Source organism: Stegodyphus dumicola, chromosome 5 (genome assembly GCF_044657685.1).
Source record: "Stegodyphus dumicola isolate Sdum_Otavi_A_Nest chromosome 5, ASM4465768v1".
In the NCBI taxonomy this organism is placed as follows: domain Eukaryota; kingdom Metazoa; phylum Arthropoda; class Arachnida; order Araneae; family Eresidae; genus Stegodyphus; species Stegodyphus dumicola.
In genome coordinates this window covers 153,621,814-153,638,225 of record NC_140772.1, presented here as the reverse complement: position 1 = coordinate 153,638,225, position 16,412 = coordinate 153,621,814, and the positions used below count along the sequence as shown (strand labels likewise).

Genomic DNA, 16,412 nt, shown 5'->3' with positions numbered 1-16,412 from the left:
AGTGCCTATCAAAACCAGAGAGGAATTACTATGTCACCAGGAAAGAGTTGCTCGCTCGCCATAGTTAAAGCCGTAGAATATTTCCATCATTATCTCTGCGGTAGAGAATTCCTGCTCCACACAGATCGTGCTTCGTTGACCTGTCTTTTAAATTTCAAGAATCCTGAAATTCAAATTGCCAGGTGGATACAGAGACTCCAGGAATGTGACATCACTATCCGTTGTCAGATGGGATTATTACCAGAAACGCCAATGCTTTGTCTAGGAGACCTTGCCCAGAAAGCTGCCGATATTGTTCTAGGGTTAAAGCGAAATAAACAGTATAAACAGTATATCATTTTTCAAATTGCTGAGCAAAATATCATCACCTTGTCTTACTTTTAAAGTAAATAAAAAATGAAGAATCTGCATGTAGTATATATGTTCCTCTCATTGTGCAAAAATGATGGTAACTAGAGCCATCACGTTCTGAATAACATAGTCCTCCACTCAAACATGAGCACCTGGAAGCCCAAATTTTGAATTTGTTTATTATTCATTTCATATATTGTAAACTTTAATGTATTTTTGGTACTGTTATCAGGACCGGATTCAGAAATGTATGTATGTAGGCATATATGCATGTGTTCATGCTGTATGTTCATGCTGTAAGTACAAATGTGTGTGTGTATACATACACACATATATGCACATTCATACACATGTGCATACATTTCTGAATTCGATACCGATAACAGAAAAGTACCAAACTTTTAACCTTCTGGGCGGCCACGGTTTTCGCTAAGAAAGCACAAATTTCCCAAAACTACTATGAGAAGAAATTATTTTTTTGATTTTTGATGTTAAAACTCTCCTGGTGTTTCATACCTGGGTTTGTTTTCTTTTGATATATTGCCTTAATTTCGTTGACATATTTTAATATGCACGTATATATACGTTCTTACAGATATCACAATAAATATTCTAGGCCGTATATGAGTATATTCTAGGCCCATTGCCGCTTAGAGGGCTAATAAACAAACTCAATGATTTGAAAGTGAGCAATAGCAACAATTCTCTAGCAGGTGAGATTGTTGCCATTTGAAAAAGTGTAAGATATTTATCTTTCAATTTTAATTAATTACCTCCGCTCTATGAAAGCAATGTGTTGCCGCAGCTGGAAATAAAATAGTTTCATCTTTCATATGCCAACGTGTAAAGCCTAAGATACTTTCATATTAATCTGGAAGGTTACTATATAATAAACTAAGCGATTTAAAAGTAATAAACACATTTCTTAAGAATATTTTTTTCTATTTTTTAATCTGACTGATTTAAATAAACATTTATTAAAATCATCAGATGTCTAATTAGAAATATTCAATATTTTTAAGAAATTATGCTAGTTGGACTCATTGAAAATCATTACAAATTTTTTCTTTTTTATTGTACTTATTTTAGGGGGTTGGCCATGCAAGCTGCCAGTTTTTAAAGAAATAATGTAGCAAATAATAAAAATAGGTATGACAACTTCTAACACTGTATCAGGAATTCTAAAGGTATACTGTTTTTAAATATTTTGTGATTTTACAGTTGAGTTGAATTGAATTGTATGTGGCATAAATACAAAGAACATGACATTCAATAAATAACGTTAACATATAAAATTTAATAAAAAAAAAGGGGAAAAGTTTTTTTTTTTTTTTTTTTTTAGCTATCTCAAGGAAACTGAATATCAATATGATGAACTAAGAAAAGACTGAAAAAATATTAAAATTTAGGCTAACACACTTAACACTAGATCAAGAATTCTAAACATTTGTTGCTATGCTAAAAATTCTATGATTTTGTTGTTGAACTCTATGTGCTGTAAATCTATGTGTGCTCTATGTGTTGAACTCTATGTGAAGAAAATGATGCTAATAATAAAGCTATAAAGACAAAAAAAGAGAGAGAGAGAGAGATGTTAGCAGAAGTGAGTGCAAGAGCAGACTGGTAGACTGCAAGCTCAGCAAAAGCATAAAAAACCTTAACAAAACCGTTTGATCTACAATTAAAATCTAAAACCTTTCAGACTGTTTTTTTAAATAGTTTTACAATAGCAAGGTAACACACAGACTTCTTATTATTCATTAAGTTCGTAATGATAAACTTGAAAATATAAGTTTTTAGGGCTTTATTCTAATGCATTAATTTGCATGCATCTATATAACATCTGGATTTGTATGACTGAATATATGAAGTATTATTAAAAGCAAAGTTGTAAGAACTATACAAAAAAGACCAATTTTCATCAAAGTTTTTTGCGCAACGTGCTGCAAAAGTTATAGCTGTTTAACTGCTTATGGCAAGCATTTGGGGGCTATATGCTTTAGGAGAGTGATAATTTTTCATATAACTTCATAAAGGTAACCATCTCAAAATGCCATGGAAAGAATCAGAAAATTGTCCATGCACTTGGCCTGTTCACTGGGATTTGAACCTGAGTCAAATTATCAATGTTTAGTAGTCAGAGGCGTAGCTAGGGTTCTGAATTTATGGCAGTATTTGACAACTGATTAAGGGAAATGTGGTAAATAACACATAAAACTCAGCAGCTTTTTACTGCTAATGCAATAAAACATCCCACAACTATCAGCAGACAATTAGACAATTATTCTGATGAACTTCTTTGTAAAGGATCTTTTTTTTTTTTTTTTTTTTAATTTATTTTAAAGTTTGTTTTACTCTTGTACTGTTTTATATGAAAGCTAATTCTTAACAAGTAGAACACCTACAAAATTACATTAAGCAATATCCTTACTTGTCCACAAAGAGTTAAAGAAATTTTGCATTGCTTTATAATTTAAAAATATGAACTGAGTTATAAAGCAAATATTAGTATGTTCGATATTTATCTAAGTGTGTAACAATAGGCATTAAATGTGTTGCAGTATGTATTAAATGTGATGTATTCATTAAAAATTGTAACAGGTCTTCACAAAAGAATCTTACAAAACATGGTTCAAGAACTCAGAGCTTTTGTACCATTATTAGGAAAAATCAGCTGGTAAATAGAGTTTAGATATTACACTAATTATTTACGATATCTCAAAACACAAAACTGAAAATCCTTGAAACTTTTAAATTGGGGAATTAAATTCATTTTTTAAAAATATTTTCTTGACTTACATGCTGTGTCTTTAATTGTATATTTTTAAGGATGACTGCATTCCTCATTATTTTATAAAAATGGAACAAAAAGTGGAGGGAGAGTTTCACCAACATATTACTACTTTTTTTTAATTTCAAGTGCATGTTACATTTAGAATTTTATATGTTTTTCAGATTGTATATAGGGTTTTTGTCCTTATTGACTTTACGTGCAGAGTTTGACATGGGGGCCATTTTTATTGGCCTTTTACAAAAGAACAAACAATTTAAAAAACACTATGTTAAAAGCAATAACAATACATAAATTAATGCAAACATTATACATATACACATAATTAACTGTAAAAAAAAATTACTTCATCAAAAACTAGTAACACTCCATCTTCAGACTCGATGTATTTGTATTTATTACCAAACTGGGCTTGCATCACTTTGTAAGAAGCAATCAGTGGTGAGAACAACTGCATAATTACATTTTTGTCTACGATGCCATCACTGTTTTTAAATGAGGAAAACTGTGAACAGAAAATAATGTAATATATAAAATGTTAGATATAATTTCTCCAAAAAAATCCCACAGCTAACTAAAATTTAATATTTGTGACTAGTTGTATAGTGCATGATTTGTATGCTAAGTTAATGACTTAAAAATATTGTTGAGGTTTTTTAAACATACAGCCCTAAAAGGTAACGAGACAGTATAAAAGATTTATTTCTAATTACAATTAATAATTTAAATAACAATTAATAATTAAATAATTAAATAACTTTTAAAATAGCAATTACCATGCATAATTCATTCTGAAAAACAAAGAGTTATTTAACACTAATGCAATATATCCGAACTTAATAGTACAAAAATTACATTTTTAATACCAAAGCCTAAACAAATGAGAAGATAGCTAATAACAAAATCTTAATTTAACGGAGTTAATTTTTTTAATAAAACGCTCAGTGCAAGGACCTGTCATGGAGAGCACCTAATGTTGGATTTGTTAATTTCACTCAAACACTGCATAATTATTTTAAAAAATTTATGTGAATATATTTACAAACAAATGGCATGCACTATTTGGAAATAAGTGAAAAAATCAATTCTAATTTTTTTTATCTAACATTCATATTAAGTCCCTTCACTTCCTGCAAATATGGATGACATTGTTGGCAATGTAAAAATTTTCAAATAAGTTGTCTGCAGTTCTAATCCAGTTGGTAGCAGCACTGCTTTTGTTCAAAATCCTTCATTCTAAAATCGTCTTATTTAAATATATGCATACGTATATTAATTAAAATTATTTTCAAGGGAACGATGCAAAACATGATGTTACATAAAAACTTCATTAATTCCTCCCCCCCAATTTGTTGTACATTTCCACAATTTTTTTTTTACAACTGATAGATTCTTTAGTTTTAAACTAGTTCACTTTTACAGAAAAAAGACAGAAAGAAACAACACCAAATCTATTTTTATATTTATAAAGTAAATTAAAAAAAGTAACAAATGTTCTCAGTAGTTATTTTTGTGGATGAAAAATCCAAAGAAAGTTTTGCTTTTAAAAAAATTACAATCAGATTATTTTATGAAATGATTTGTTTTAAAATGTCACACAGGTATATTAAACCCACATTTGCAAAATGTTTTGAATACCTACAAAGAATCATGCAATAGAAAACTGCAAAGTTATAAAAAAAATTCTGTTGTATTTCAAGATTTTTACATGAAGCATAATAGCTGATAAATTTTGATCTTTGATATTAATGTAGGAAAATCATAGATGCAAGCATGGGCATAGCCAGGACCAGATTGGGGGGGGGGGGCAAACAATCTTAGAATGAGAAAACGAAACTATGACATGACACAAATTCTTCAGTGGTAAGAGTAGATAAAATTGCTTAACACCAGTAATTTGATTTGAAAGTGAATTAATTGGTTGGCTGCATGAGTGTTTTTTTTTTTTTTTTTTTTTTTTCCCTCATGCAATATAAATTCCATACGAGCCAGTTTACCTCAAACAATTCTCCTCCAAGACAGCTTTCCTTCAGGATAGCACTCGCATGCTTTGCTACAGTCAAATAAATGAAAAAATAAATAATGAAACTGGATTACATGAGTTTAAACTGATCATTGGAGATAGGAATAAAGAGACTTCTGAACATTTTTTACTAGGTCTTTAATTTATATTACAACAATTTTTCTGCATTCTGAACTAAATCATTCTAAAACTTCTTTTTCTGTTTCTATTCTTGTTTCTTGAACAAGCTTTCAATGCACACTTAACATACACAGCCCATTTAAGTGATTCTCTGTCATTGTAGAGTGCAACCAAGTTTTTACTATGTGCAGGGTATTAAATGAGTGTTCAATAGTACATGTAGTACATGGTTGAGACAAAGATATAAGAAGAGCATGTTTCATTTCTGGGAAAACAGTTGTTTCTTTTACCAAATCTTCCATAGTTAACTCCTTCATGTTGTTGATCTCTAGTTTCTTCATTTTCCAGAAATAATACTACAGTTCCCTCTCACTGTCAAAATTTTTCAAATTATAAAAATTGCGAAACCACTTCACTTTTATGGTAAATTCTTCCACTGCCATCTTTAGCATAGCCATAGGATGTAATTAATAACAACAAAGAAAATGCTGATAAATCATTGCTGGAAAATTTTTCTTCCAGTGATAGTATTATGGAATCCAGATAAGCGATAATAAGAGAGCTTTTCTAGAATTCATTGATTTTAGGTGCTGGAGGATTTGAGCGATGTTTTTGCAGTTTTACAATTCTCATTGCTTGCAATTCAGTGCCAATGCTCTCAGCTATAGCACTTGCAAAAAACAGAATTTTCTGGCATAAAACATCTGCTGCTCTATGATGTTCTTTTATAAGCATTAATATTCTGTTTATGTGGTCTACACATTGTAGTATATTTAAATTTTTGGACTGTAAAATATTAGCCACATGTTCTAGCAGAGCCGAGTATTTTGCAATTAGTCCTATGTATACGATAAATTCAGATTTCGACGCAGCACAATGTAACTGGAAAGCAGTTTTCCTGGTAGATGCATTACCTTCTTATGATAACTTTTCCACTTCCTATATTATGTTTTTAAAATGTTGTTTAAATATACTAATACTTCTGTATTTCTAAGACCAGCGTGTGTCACATTAAGCTTGGAGCATTTAGTATATAGTATCTTGTTTGTAGAACAGATTCACACGAAAAAGTTTATCACATCCTTTACAGTAGCAATAGTATTTCTGATTTCCGATATGCAGTTCAAACTGTTCACAACTAAATTTAGCTTGTGACAGGCACAATGGAAAAACAAGGCTTTTTTATACTTCTGTTGCAAGATCTTCTGCACGCCACTAATATTCTCTGCCATAGTTGAACATCCATCATAACCATGCCCAACACATTTATTTGGATCAAAAACCTTCCCTTTTCAGAAAAAACGTATAATTCATTTATTACAGTACGAGTATCCATTTCATTTAGTTCAGTAAATCCTAGGAATTCCATGACAGCCATCCTTTCTTCATCAAAAAAATCGAATACCAATTGACAATTGTGCCTTCCCAGATATATCACTTGTTTCGTCTGCCATTATGTCATAAGCAGAAGCTTTTTTTGCATCTCGTATTATAGTGTCTTTCAACAGCAATCCACACAAATTGATCAATTCATTTTGGATTTGAGGTGACATGTAAGTAGCATTTTTACTACCTTTTTCAAAATGTCTTTGCAAACTTTTATCTCCTACTTTGATTCTTAAATGAATCAGGTCCTGAATTCCCTTCCTGTTTCATCTTACCCCTTAGGAAGAGATCATGTTTTCCACAAAACATGATTATGGAAATAATTGATGCTATTACGTTTGGATTTCCTTCCATTACTTTTTTGTGCCCAGAAACAAGTCTATCATTATTTACAGGTTCATTTTTTAGAAAATTCTTGGCTGCGATTACTGATGCTTTTGCCACTGATTTGAAAAGTGATTTTTTACAAGCTTCATGCATGACATGATAATGCATGAATGACTTAATAATGAAGAAGCCCAAAACACCTTTCACTCATGCAGAAGCAGAATGGAAAAGAACACAGTACAAGCATAATGCTCCTTTTACACTTTCTGAACATGCGAGCCAAGGAGCATACGTCTTTAGCCACTAATATCTAAACTTTCTTCTTGAATGGATAACATCTGCTGCAAAATCATAATTTTCATCAGGTATCCAACAATATTTTAATATTTCCATCTTTAGATGCGTGGCCATTGACACGAACACCCTACCCACCCTCCTAAATCATGGTTGCAACATTCCTCCTCTTAACCCCTTAAGGACCAGTGCACAGAGACCGAAGCGCAGTCATGGGACCGGACCCGCTGAAATGGATTTTCACCACTGGAACACGCATTTTCAGCAGTTAAGCCTAATTTTACAAAACAAATCTTATAAAATCAGAATTTCGATATTATGATTTCAATTTTTGAAGTTGTGTATTTACTGTACTTGTTTTAATGTGTATTAATATAAAGAGTATCACATTAATAGAAATAAATTTAAACTGGAAAAATACTAAAATTATAACTATGCACACAGAAATAAATACAGTCAAAAGTCGTTAATTCGGACACCCATAATCCGGACCTCAAAGCTACAAACTTTCTGCGTCTACAAACTTTCTTACGCGCATGCGTAAGACCTTTACAGCTGCAAATATGCGTGTGCGCATGCGCATAATACGTTTACACATGTGCGTTTTGTTGGAAAATATAGCTTATTTTTAAACCTTTTACTGCATCATCTCTCCTCCTTGAAATGTTTATTTAGTTTAGTCTTTATTTTAATGTAATATAGTAGTTACTTCTACTTCTTTTTCTTGCTGCCACTGTTTGCATTGAGAACGGACTGTTTCAACCTAATTGAGATGCAAAAACAAAACATGATGTTACGTCATCTGAAGAGCCAATTCGTGCCGATAGCTGATTGGTTGCCGTGAGATGACGTCATTCCTACTTCTGCTATAAGTATCTCGCGTCGCTCTGGCTCAACCCTTGTAGTTCCTGCTTTCCCGGCACGTGAGTGAGTGGTGGTAGAATTCTATGACGAAGCTTGTCCACCGCTATGATAAGTGCCTCAATTTGTTTGGCACAACGCGTTTGACTTCCAGAGTATCTTTGCAAATTAATGCAATTACCTCCACAACTTCGATAAGAAAACTGAATTAATTAAGAAAAAGCAATGGCTAAAGGGAAATGAACGAAACCGTTAAGGGTTTATGGAGAGAGAAGTGAATAAGGAGTCCACACTAGGGACGAAAAATTCTTTCTGCTTTCAACTTGTTTTACAAGATTGAAAGAGAGAGAGAGATGATAATTAAGGCGAATTCCTGAACGCACTGCGTTAATGGAATCGAGAAGGTTGGAAAACAATCAGCCGGGAAACATATTGTTCCAAGGCTTGGGAAAGGTAAATTAGGTAATACGGAAAGCCGCAGAGATTGCTAATGCCTTGGGGATGAGCGGGAGGGGGGTAAGGAGTGTTACGACTAAAACTAGAATCCAGGGAGGAAAAAGCGAAAGGCGAAAGGGGGGAGACAGTCTATTCATTAGTAGCGAAAAGTTCTCCTACCTCCCGTGGCGAACCGCGAGGGTTTTTCACTGTGAAAATAACGAGCAACTTTTCGAAGATATTAAGAACCGTGAGATAAGTTAACTGTAGGAAAGATGGAGAAATTTTGGGAGAGGAGTTAAAGGGAAGAGCTTTGAGCAAAAGTGGCTTAAGTAGAGGGTAAAAATAGTGGAATTTAATGGGGAGGAAAAATTTTAAGGGCAGGTTTAAATTAATTTTTAAGATTAAGGATACTCAAGGGATAATATGTAAGCTTTTAAATTTTATTAGGGAATTTTGAATTAAAAATTTTTAAACAGAAGATGAGTTACTGTGCAGGATTATGGTACAGTATTTCAACTAGAGCTAAGTATGACTTGAAGATTAAAAATTTTATTGACTTAATTAGAATAGTTTTCGATGTGATTTAATCTGTTATCCTATTGTGATATTGTATCCTGTTTGTCTGAACTGTGATATTTGAAACGGTGAGATCTTGGCAAATGGAGGAGCATCATATGTTTGGCAATACAGATAAATATACTGTTGAACGAGGCCGGATTAGGTCCAGCGGGTAATTTGAAATAATTAATAAGTAATTAAGGGTCGCCGGGTTAGGCCCGTGAAGTGCTAGTTGAAATTAAAAATTAGAAAGAATTCCTAGTCAAGCAAACACCTCCGCTTTGGCTTCCTAGGAAAGATGTTAAATGTTCTATCTAGAACGCTCCTAGGTTGCTTAACGGAGCCGGTCATACGCAGGAAGTGAATGCAAGACTGGGTTTTCAATCTGTGATAATCTATTGAAAAACTTAGCCGAATTTTGCCGAAAAAAGGCATCCAGGGGTAAAATTTTGAGGTCATTATGTAGCACTTCATTACGGACGAAATAATGAGCATTAGTCATAATACGAAGCATGACGCTCTGGAAAACTTGAACTTCAGATGGCTGTTAGCTGCGGTTGACCAGACGACGGCTGCATAAGTCAGGATGGGGAGGATGGTACTTTTGTAGACGAGGATCTTATTGCTGAGAGAGAGGTTGCTGGTACGTTTGATGAGAGACATGAGTTGAGTTCTGGTAGTTCTTGCTTTGGCTATTGTATAGTTAATGTGTGTATTCCAGAGCAGCTTCACATTCAGATATACTCCCAGATATTTATAGGAATCCACCCAGGGTACATCTTCATCAAATAACCTGAGTGGTGGGAATTGACAATGAACATTCCTCTTTCTGGAAAAGAAAACGGTGGCGGCACTCTTTGCGACATTAATTTTGATTTTCCAGGTAATGAGCCAGGACTCCAAATCTGTTGATACAGCTGAAGGTGATTGAGGGTGGTATGCAGTGTTGAGTGCTGCGAAATGATACTGTGTCATCTGCATAAAGTGCTAGATTGACACTTGGTGACTGTGGTATGTCATTTACATACAAGTTGAAGAGTGTAGCACTAATTATTCCTCCCTGTGGTATGCCAGCCGTATAGGCCGAGGAGAAGAAACAGAGTTTTTAACTTTGACAGAAAAGGAACGATTAGCGAGATAAGCGCATTAAGTGCACAAAATTAGCCGAAATTTCAAGTCGCATGAGCTTGAATAAAATTCCGATATGCCAACACCTGTCGAAAGCCTTTGCTACGTCTAAATAAACGATAGCTGTAGGCTTTCCACTCCGAGATCCTGTGTGAATGATTTCTACTACCCTCAGTAGCTGGGTCTGAGTTGAGTGTTTAGCACGAAAACCGAATTGCTGAGGAATAATAATATTTCAGCTTCGGCAGAAATCATTCAGGTATCTAAGCAGTATAGCTTCGTAAATCTTACTAAGTGAAGACAGGAGGCTGAAAGGTCTGTAATTTTGAGGGACCTTAGGGTCCATTCCAGATTTTAGAATAGGAATTATTAATGCATTCTTCCAGGTATCAGGATAATATTTTAACCTTAGCATTGAGTTTATCAAAACCGCTAGGTAAAATATAAATTTGACTGGTAAGTTTTTAATCATGCGATTAGAAATCCTATCCAGGCCAGGCGCTTTTGCAGGTGTGAGATTTTTGACAATTGCAGAAATCTCAGTCATTGTTGTGGTAATGGGCTCCTCAGAATGTGTATCGGAGGAGAGAAATTCTTCAACTTGGTGTTGGACTTCATGCGTATGCATTGCACAGGAATCGAACATGAGTCCAGTGTTTGGTGAAAATTTTGTTTGAAGACTGTCCGCAATGCGTTCAGCCTTCTCAGTGTCTGTTAATGCCATCCGGTCATTGACCGTGCCCATTAAGGGGGGAATGTCATGTTTGTTAATGTTTACACATGCGCCTTTAGCACAAAAAACGAAGCAACTTAAACAACTTACATTGAAAGAAATGTTTAATAAAGTAAACAAATAAATATTAGCTTTTTTTTTTTTTGTAAATTTTGATACCTTTTAGATCATAATTGTTCGTTATTTCATAAATTATGCTTTCATATTTTTAATTTTATAATTTCTGCATGCCATCTTACCAGATTTAAACTGATGATCTATAATCCGAAAAAAAACCTTAATCAGGAATCGCCAAAGTCCCGACGAGTCCGGATTACGGACTTTGTACTGTAGTGGTGAAATTAATTAAAAGCACAGCATAGTTAGTGCTTGTTTGGGTTATTCGTAAACTATTTCAACCCCAAAACAACAGTATCCAAAAAGCAGCTACACATGCAAGTTACATTGTAGCATACAATACTGCTAAATTATAATAAAGCTCTCAGTAATGGGGAGTTTATTAAACAATGCATGCTTCAAGTTTGTGATGTTTTATGTCCAGACAAGAAAAATAATTTTAAGACTGTAAGCTTATCTCGAAAAACCACGACTTCTAAAATCCGTGACATCGATAAAAATTAGACATCAGAATTAGAGCCAAAGATTGGCCAGTTTAAATGTTGTTACTTAGCTAAGGATGAAAGCACTGATATAAATGCTACTGCTCAATTAGTATTATTTATATGAGATATTGATGAGAATGAAATTATTGAGGAACTGGCATACATGCTTTATTTAAAGGGAATTACAGCAGGATGTGATATTTTTCGTGAATTTCAGGAAGGATTTTTAACTTTGAATGCGCCTGTAACAAATACATCTAATATTATGACCGATGGAGCACTGAATACGACAGGAAAAAAAATCTGGATTTCTTGGACTCTTTAATCAAAACTATTCTGGGAACAATGCTGTTTTTCTGCATTGTATTATACATCAAAATGCTCTGTGTAGATCTTCATTGAATATGAAACCCGTGCTTGGTGCAGTTGTGAAGCTTGTAAATACTATTCGATGTCACAGGTTTACTCACAGGCAATTTCGAGATTTTCTTTAGTCCGAGCAATCTGAATGCTCTGATGGACTGTATTACCCGAAAATAAAATGGCTTAGTGCAGGATGTGTTTTTGAACGAGTTTGGCAGTTGAAAGACGACATTGTGTCATTCTTCCATGAGAAACAGTGTTCTGCAAAGTGCGAAATGTTAGAAGATAAGTAGCCAAGGCTACGAGCAACGTTTTGAAACCAAAACCTCGCAATCATGAATCAGAACTAGAACTAGTTGCCATTCAGCATAAAGAAATTTAAATATAAATATGAACTACTTATTGCCATTCAGCATAAAAGAAATATAAATATGAATATTAACAAAATATTAAAGTTAATTTTATAAAATAATTAAACACATGAACAAATATATGAAATAAAAAATAATTATTTCTCATGCAATAACTGGGCTACTACAGATACAGAATGGCTGTCGAACTTAGCATTTTTCACAGATCTTCTTTGTCATATGAGCAACTTGAATGTCAAGATGCAAGGAAAAAATCAATTTATCAACGATATCTGGGCCCATCTCGAAAACGAAATATGTTTGCTGGGTAGCTAGCTAAGAACGACTTGTCTCATTTCTTGAGGTATTGAATTCAATACTCACAGTAAATGAAGAAAAGCCTAAGAATTATGAAGATGTCTTGAAAAAACTGCATTTTGAGTTTGAATGCAGATTTCAAGATTTCAGTGCCATTCAAAGAGAATTGGATATTTTTACCATGCCTTTCAAAGTAAATTAAGAAGCAGTGAGTTTAACTTTTCAGCTTGAATTAATTGAGTTGTAACCTACCAATCATCTCAAGCAGTTGTTTCTAAATATGCCAAAGTTAGAGTTTTTCAAATCATTATCGAAAGTAAGTTTCCCAAATTTAATATCTCACACCCAGAAAAATCAGTGCTATTTTTGCTTCATCTTACTTACGTGAACAAGTGTTTTCAACTATGAACCTTAGAAAGAATTAATGTAATACTTGTACTATATTGTTTTTAAAATTTTAGAAAAGTTTATCTTGGCCCACCAAACTTTTTTTTTTTTCAACTTTTGGCCCACAACCGAAAAGTTTGTACATCCCTGTGTTAGACTATATAGCATAAGAAGAATTTACCACCTAAAATATTATTACATTTTTATGTTATATTTGAGTAAAAGAAATGTGTTAAATTTTAGCCGGATTAAAATAAAGCTTGAAAAATAAAAGCAAATTGAAAAGGGAGAATTTTCAAATGAAAAATTAAGATTAAAGTGCCTGAAATTGAAATTAAATCACATACATCCACAGACTGCTTTAAAAATACATCACAAAAATGTAAAGGCAGATATAGAGGACTGAAATACGGAGATTTTGTAACAGAAAGTATGCATGGAAATGGCGTGTTGAAATGGTACAAGGCGCTGCTGAATGGTAGGTAAAAGCATTCTGCTAGCATAAATCATAAATCTGAGTGCGAATTTTGAGTGAGAGATTTACTTTGATTATAGCTAAATTTTATATATTACATATAGAAGAAAAAATAGTTAATGACCAACTTCAAAACTATTTTTTACAACAGTTATGTTCTCCTCTCACATTTTAGTTATTACTAGCAGGATCTTAAGTTGATATTTAATCAGTCTTATAGCTTAAAAAGGTGTTTCCTAATTTATATGTAAACTTTTCGATAAAAGTTTATTCACGGGTACCCCTTGGCGAAAATTGGTCATTGTGCACATGGATACTGAGTTTGTGCAATTCTTTGACTTGTTATTTTGGCTTTGTGTAGTGGAGATTTTAGTGCCAAAAATCGCCGCTGCACAAAGACAAAATAACAAGTCAAAGAACTGCACAAACTGGGTATCCATGTGCACAATGACCTATTTTCACTTTTTAAAAAAAATCGCAGAATTGCACAAACTAGGCACTGCGCACTCCCTTGACTTTATCCATGTACACGTCGACCTATTTTCACTTGAAAAAACATCTAAGAATTGCACAAACTTGGCATTGCGCACTCCCTTTGCCCATGTACACATCCATATATTTTCACTTAAAAAGTCAAAGGAGCATCCAATTCTAGGTAAAAATATATTTACCGAACATTCAACTACTCAGGTTACATAAATGAAGCAACTTGACGATAAACAAAACAACAACTTTGGGCTGATCTTTGGAATATGGTAACAGGTAGTTTGGCGACATTTTGGAGGCGATAAAGTTACTACCTAGAACTTTGGTAATAATGTGAGAAGTACTCAGTTCCGATTACGCATTATTTTGTGTGAGGGAAATGAGAGATCATGAGATATGTCATGTGACATTAATGGACGAATTACAGTTGTTTAATCGAAAAAGGGGGTAAAATTTGGAAAAATATCTGTAGTACTATATTATTTTGTATTAAGCTTCATTGTGTGTTGTGTGAAATAGTGTTGATTAATTTTCGGATTACATGGCGCTATGTAAAGTGAATTCTAAATTTTTTAATGTGTTTATCTGATAATAATAATAAGTTGAGATTGTGTGAAAGGAAGGATATTACAGATAAGTTTGAATGGCGGTGCAAGAAATCTGGTGAAAATGGACATTTTGTGAAACGGAGTGTATGGAAGGGTACGTGGTTTGCTGAAAGTAGTTTGAGTATGGGTGAAATTTTATTAATTTCTTATTACTGGGTGAATAGACTGCCAGTTGATTACTGGATTTCGGATTTAGAAATTAGCAGTAGTACTGCAGGTGATTGGAACTCTTTCTGTAGGGAAGTGTGCGTGCCACGTAATGAAGATTCTGAAGAAGATTGGGTAAGTTAGTATTTTTAATCATTTGAGGATTATTTTTATGCTTTGTTCTAAATGTAAGGAGTAAATAAATTAATATGGTATTATTGGAAAATTGTTATTAGCAATGATTTAGTTTAAAGTAATTAGGACTGTAATCTAATTTTTATTAATTTAATGTATGTGCTTATTAATATTTTAAGTAGTGTTTTTTAATTTAATGATCGTGATTTTGTGAGTTATATGTTTGTAGTATTTTGGAATACGTTTGAGTAGTACACGTTGAGTATTTTCATGCATTTTCGTGAAATTTTTCTAATTTATGAGAAAAAAGCAGTGTACATGGATATAGTGAAGAGTGTGCGCAATGCCATTTTTGTGCAATTCTGGGATATTTTTTTTAAGTAAAAATAAGTCGACGTGTACATGGTTTAGCGATATTTTAATTAAATGATAGTTATTTTGTGAATTTTATGTTTGTAGGAATTTGGTATACGTTTTAGTTGAAGTAAACGTACATGGAAATAATTTAAATATTTGACACTAAGTATTTGTAATGTTTGCGGTATGAATTTGTTGGTGACGTGTATAATATAATAGATGATTTAGAGGTAAAAGTTTTTGGATATTTTATTTATTTTATATGTGGAAATGTTCATCCTTGGAAAGGGCATACACTTTTTCGTGATCAGGTAATTTCATATATGTTCTTTTTACCGGGTTTAAAGATTCAGAAAATTTTCATGCATTTTCGTGAATTTTATCTAATTTATGAGAAAAAAAGCAGTGTACGTGGATATAGCGAAGAGTGTGCGCTATGCCATTTTTGTGCAATTCTGGGATGTTTTTTTAAGTAAAAATAAGTCGATGTGTACATGGCTTAGTTATATTTTAATTAAATGATAGTTATTTTGTGAATTTTATGTTTGTAGCAATTTGGTATACGTTTCAGTTTAAGTAAACGTGCATGGAAATATTTTAAATATTTGACACTAAGTATTTGTAACCATTTTTAATATTTGCGGTAGAAATTCGTTGGTGACATTTATAATATACAGTCAAAAGTCGTTAATCCGGACTCGTCGGGACTTCGGCGATTCCGGATTATCGATTTTTCTGGATTAAAGATCATCAGTTTAAATCTGGTAAGATGGCATGCAGAAATTATAAAATTAAAAATATCAAACCGTAATTTATGAAATAAAGAACAATTATGATCTAAAGGGTATCAAAATTTACAAAAAAAAAAAAAAAAAAAAAAAAAAAAAACCTTAATATTTATTTGTTTACTTTATTAAACATTTCTTTCAATGTAAGTTGTTTAAGTTGCTTCGTTTTCTGTGATAATACATTCTCTTTAGTTCTATAAACAGACATAATTTCTTGTTTGGTTACAAAGTTCCGCTGTTCAAGTCCCATAATTGCTGTGCCGAGAATACCGACTTATTTGTCAATCGAAATGTTTTCGTTTTCAATAACCTCTGGGTCACTTTCTTCACTATCGGAAGCGAATTATAATCAAGAGGAACTTGATTTAAATCATATCAAAGACCGA

General features: G+C 32.9%; 1 protein-coding gene across 5 annotated transcripts in view; it reads right to left on the bottom strand.

Annotated features, from left to right (window-relative positions):
* HPS1 (Hermansky-Pudlak syndrome 1 protein) overlaps positions 1–16,412 on the bottom strand; it is a 133,554-nt gene that overhangs the window by 112,698 nt on the left and 4,444 nt on the right. For 4 of the 5 annotated variants that reach the window (XM_085817254.1, XM_085817255.1, XM_035372423.2 and 1 more), the window contains exon 2: positions 3,489–3,647. In XM_085817254.1, the coding sequence (XP_085673380.1) occupies positions 3,489–3,647 (159 nt within the window). Of the gene's footprint in view, positions 1–3,488; positions 3,648–16,412 lie in introns of those variants that run through there. The other variant, XM_035372429.2, reaches the window with a different exon arrangement.